At 36.5% G+C, this 3,759-nt stretch overlaps 1 protein-coding gene across 1 annotated transcript; it reads right to left on the bottom strand.

The window, feature by feature from the left end:
- Positions 1–258: 258 nt before the first annotated feature.
- On the bottom strand, positions 259–1,233 carry LOC126741433 (uncharacterized). Its single transcript, XM_050447838.1, has one exon. It carries the CDS (start codon positions 1,231–1,233, stop codon positions 259–261), a length of 975 nt encoding a protein of 324 aa, XP_050303795.1.
- Positions 1,234–3,759: the final 2,526 nt, after the last annotated feature.

Here is a 3,759-nt window from a genome sequence, read left to right as displayed (position 1 = left end):
CAAAATTCTAGCGGATAGGACGCCTTAGACCAAGATCAAGTTCCCTAAAAGATTCTCCAAAAGTGTCGATTCGAGTGTCATTCGCAGCAAAAAGTTGTATTCCCGAGGGATTTCCCTTAATTTTAGGAATGGCAGGAAGTAGTGAAATGTCAGCACCAGTGTCAATCAGAAATAACTGACCACTAGTACGATCACGAACGTGGAGACGATTAGAAATTCGAACACCTTCTCCGACCATCTCCAATCGGGAAGGTTCACTTAGTTTTTTGGTTTATTGACACAATCGTCATACTTAGAACACCACTTCCGACAAGAGGTTGGATTATCTGGGTATTGAGTATGAGCGCGGCAGAGAGAAGAAGAATCTTCTCTAGAGTTTGACGCTCTACGAGAATTCGAAGACGAGCGTGAACGTGTTTTCTTAAGCTCTTTTTCAAGGTGTAATACTTTCTTGTTGAGAGCGGCAATACTATCCATAAGTTGCTTCATTTCTGAAACTGCAGGGACTGAGGTAGCTGATGGCTTAGAGGCAGAAGCAATATAAGGCTCTGAACTAGTAGATGCACATTCGGCAATGCGGTCAGCAGCCTCAGCTAGACGATTAAGGTCTGAGACACCTGCTGAAACGAGAATTGCACGGTGCTCTCGAGGGAGCTGTTCAAGAAAAATTGATCTAATAATATTGTCATCGACCGTGCCGTTGCTAAGACCTCTAAGACGGCTTAGCATCAACGACGGCTTGCCATCAATTCCTACTTGCCCCTTCAACAGTTTACGCAGCTTCATCTCATCCGACTCAGCGTAAGTTGCAATAACACGGGCTTTAATTTGCTCATAGATATTTACAGGTGGCGGATTCATGATTATAATGTCCCTAACACAACCTAAGACTTCCACATCTAATGCTGCAAGAACAGTGTCAGCTTTGGTGGAATCAATAAGAATACGGGCATTTCTCATGGACACTTCAGCCTGAATAAACCAAAGGGCAGGGTCCACTTGCGAGAATGGAGGTAATTTGGGAACTCTATAATGGTCCAAGCGGAATGAAGACTGCACGTTCACACCATTAGCACCAACAGCCTCACCATTACCATTAAAATTTATGCCCGGCATTGCAGCAGGAGCTGCTTCAACCGCAGGCTGATCAGCCTCAACCGTGAGCTGATCTACTTGCGCCTGCAAACGAGCAATTTGCGCTAGAGCAGTAGCCAAAGCTTCATCATCGGCCATTGTAAACAAATAATTCTAAAATATACACAAAATTTTAAAAATACCTAAGTTTTAAACCGTTTTAAAAATAAGTTTTAAAGAAAACCTTTATAAAATCCAGCGAAGGCTGTCACAGAAGAACTGCAGGAATGTGGGCGGGACATCAAAGGTCTATCATCTCAGCATCAAAAAAAGTTCAATGCTTCCGGGAGATCCAGTACACCAGTCAGCAGGGCAGCAGTAATCCTAGTCCAGGTCCAAAACAGCACATTACCAGGTCAACATCCTTAATGATAGTTGAAAGCAGCAAATGCAGCAGCAGGGCTTTCAAATTCGAGTTATATATGAAAAAATATCAAAATGGTGGAATTAGTCATTTTATGGTGAACACTTTGTGGTTATACTACCACCAATGCATGCGTGTATTACGGGTTGCATACACGATATGCATAATATGGCGGACGGTAGATTCCTGTTTTACCGATGTAGCCGGTACAGCAGATTCCTTCTCCAGGTGTCAACGTCACCATGGAAATTCAAAAATGGCGGACCGGAAATACGTCATGCGGCTACCTCGTGCAATCAAAAACCAAACTAGGATAATTTGTTCATACCAGACCATAAATTCCAACGGCGGTTGTGAAAAATGTCCATAATATGTTAGCAGTTACCCAAAGGAACTAAACATCGCGTCATTTTTAGCAAATCACGTCGGGGTCACCAAATGTAGGCATCTGGGTTCTTGTCGACGGCCTACTACGTCTAATCTAATAATGTGATCGCCAGTTTAAGACGCGCTGGATGTTGGGATTAATCCTTTCAATGGAAACTACCACACATAACTCACAACAACTTATTATATTTCTCGCAACTTAATAAATTAATTTAGACATTTAGCCTCTTGCCACACGCTCAAGTTACTTTAAGAGTTCAAGCTCAAGAGAGCTCTCAAACACGAATAATGGTGGGTTGCGTACCTCGCACATTCATTAACCTGAATAAAAAGAGACAGATATAACCGAGGACAGAGATAGACATGTGATGGAAACGCAGTTCCCTACATAATATAATACGCTAGTGGCATCTAGGGTGAATACGCTGAAATAGACTCATCAATCAATACACTGTCGTACTGGTGAACATTATGGCGTATTCACCATAATATGCGGATAATCGCTGTTTTCAAAGTAATTTCTTTTACGTTTTTAAATTATGCTCCAAATTCAAAATTTATTTTTTTACCTTAAAGGCCATTTAAAACTTAGTAAAAAAGTTTAATAAGTAAATTTTTTACGATTTATATGTGCCACAAGATAAAGGGAAAAGATCGTCCTATTTATTAGGTTATTCGGATAAGACAACCTGGTTTTTATGTCGATTTTTTATCATTTCTATTTTTATTTTAAAAAGCAATTGTAATAAAATATAAAAAGAATTAACAGGAAAGGAATTAGTAATAAAAGAAACTATTAACGAATTGAATCGAAGCTATAGAAGCCGAGATATTAGTAAGAATGTGGGAAAAACAAAAGAAAACTGGTTTTTGCCCACGGTACAATTTTTTTTTAAATGATTATTGACAAATTTTAATGTTAGCCCTAAACTGGCAATTTTTACTAAAAAAACCCGAGAAAAAAAATTTTTTTTTGGTCAAAAATCGAAAGGGGTATATCCAGGAAAAATTTCGAAAAAATGGTTTTTATTATTTTATAAATAAACTATAACTCTGACAACTTTTTGTATTAAATAAAAGTTCTTGGGAATATTAAGAGGTATTCGTCTGTTGAAAAAAGTAAATTGAAAAAAAAAAACTAGAACATAAATATCAAATTATCAAGAGCCCTGTGGAAAAATTTCAATTTTTTATTTTTTAATCCTGTACAACTTCAGAATATTTTTAAAACAGGTTATTACCAATTTGACTCTAAAATGAACAGAAAACCTATTTCTTTGCATTTTTCGATTATCGAACAAAATCCGGGGTCAAAATGACCATTTTTAAAAATATGCTCCGAATTCAACTTCTTTTTTCTGGTTACAGATGATTCAAAAACTAGTAAGAAAGCTTTAAAACAAAATTTTCTACGATTTATACGTGTGCCACAATTTAAAGAGAAAGATTAGGTCCCATAAGAATTCATGTTTAGGGATAAGAAAACCGAGTTTTTTCGTCGATTGTTTTTATTTTTCAGTTTTTCTTTATAGCCAATAGTAATTAGATATAAAAAGAATTAACAGAAAAACAATAAGGAATAAAAGAAACCATAAACGAATTGAATCGAAGCTATAGAAGCCGAGATATAAGTAAAAATGTGGAAAAATAAAAGAAAACTGGTTTTTTCCCACGGTTCCATTTTTTTTTCCTAAAATGATTATTGGCAAATTTTCAAGTAAGCCCTAATCTAGCAATTTCCAGTTAAAAAAAAACAATAAAAAAATAATTTTTATTTTTTTCTAAATTAACTGTAACTGACAACTTTTTGTTTCAAATAAAAGTTCTCAAGAATATTACGAGGTATCCGTACGTCAAAATAAATCGGTTCTAGC

This window comes from Anthonomus grandis, chromosome 10, assembly GCF_022605725.1.
Source record: "Anthonomus grandis grandis chromosome 10, icAntGran1.3, whole genome shotgun sequence".
Classification (NCBI taxonomy): Eukaryota; Metazoa; Arthropoda; class Insecta; order Coleoptera; family Curculionidae; genus Anthonomus; species Anthonomus grandis.
The sequence above is the reverse complement of the archived record's forward strand: the minus strand, read 5'-3'. Positions and strand labels throughout refer to the sequence as shown.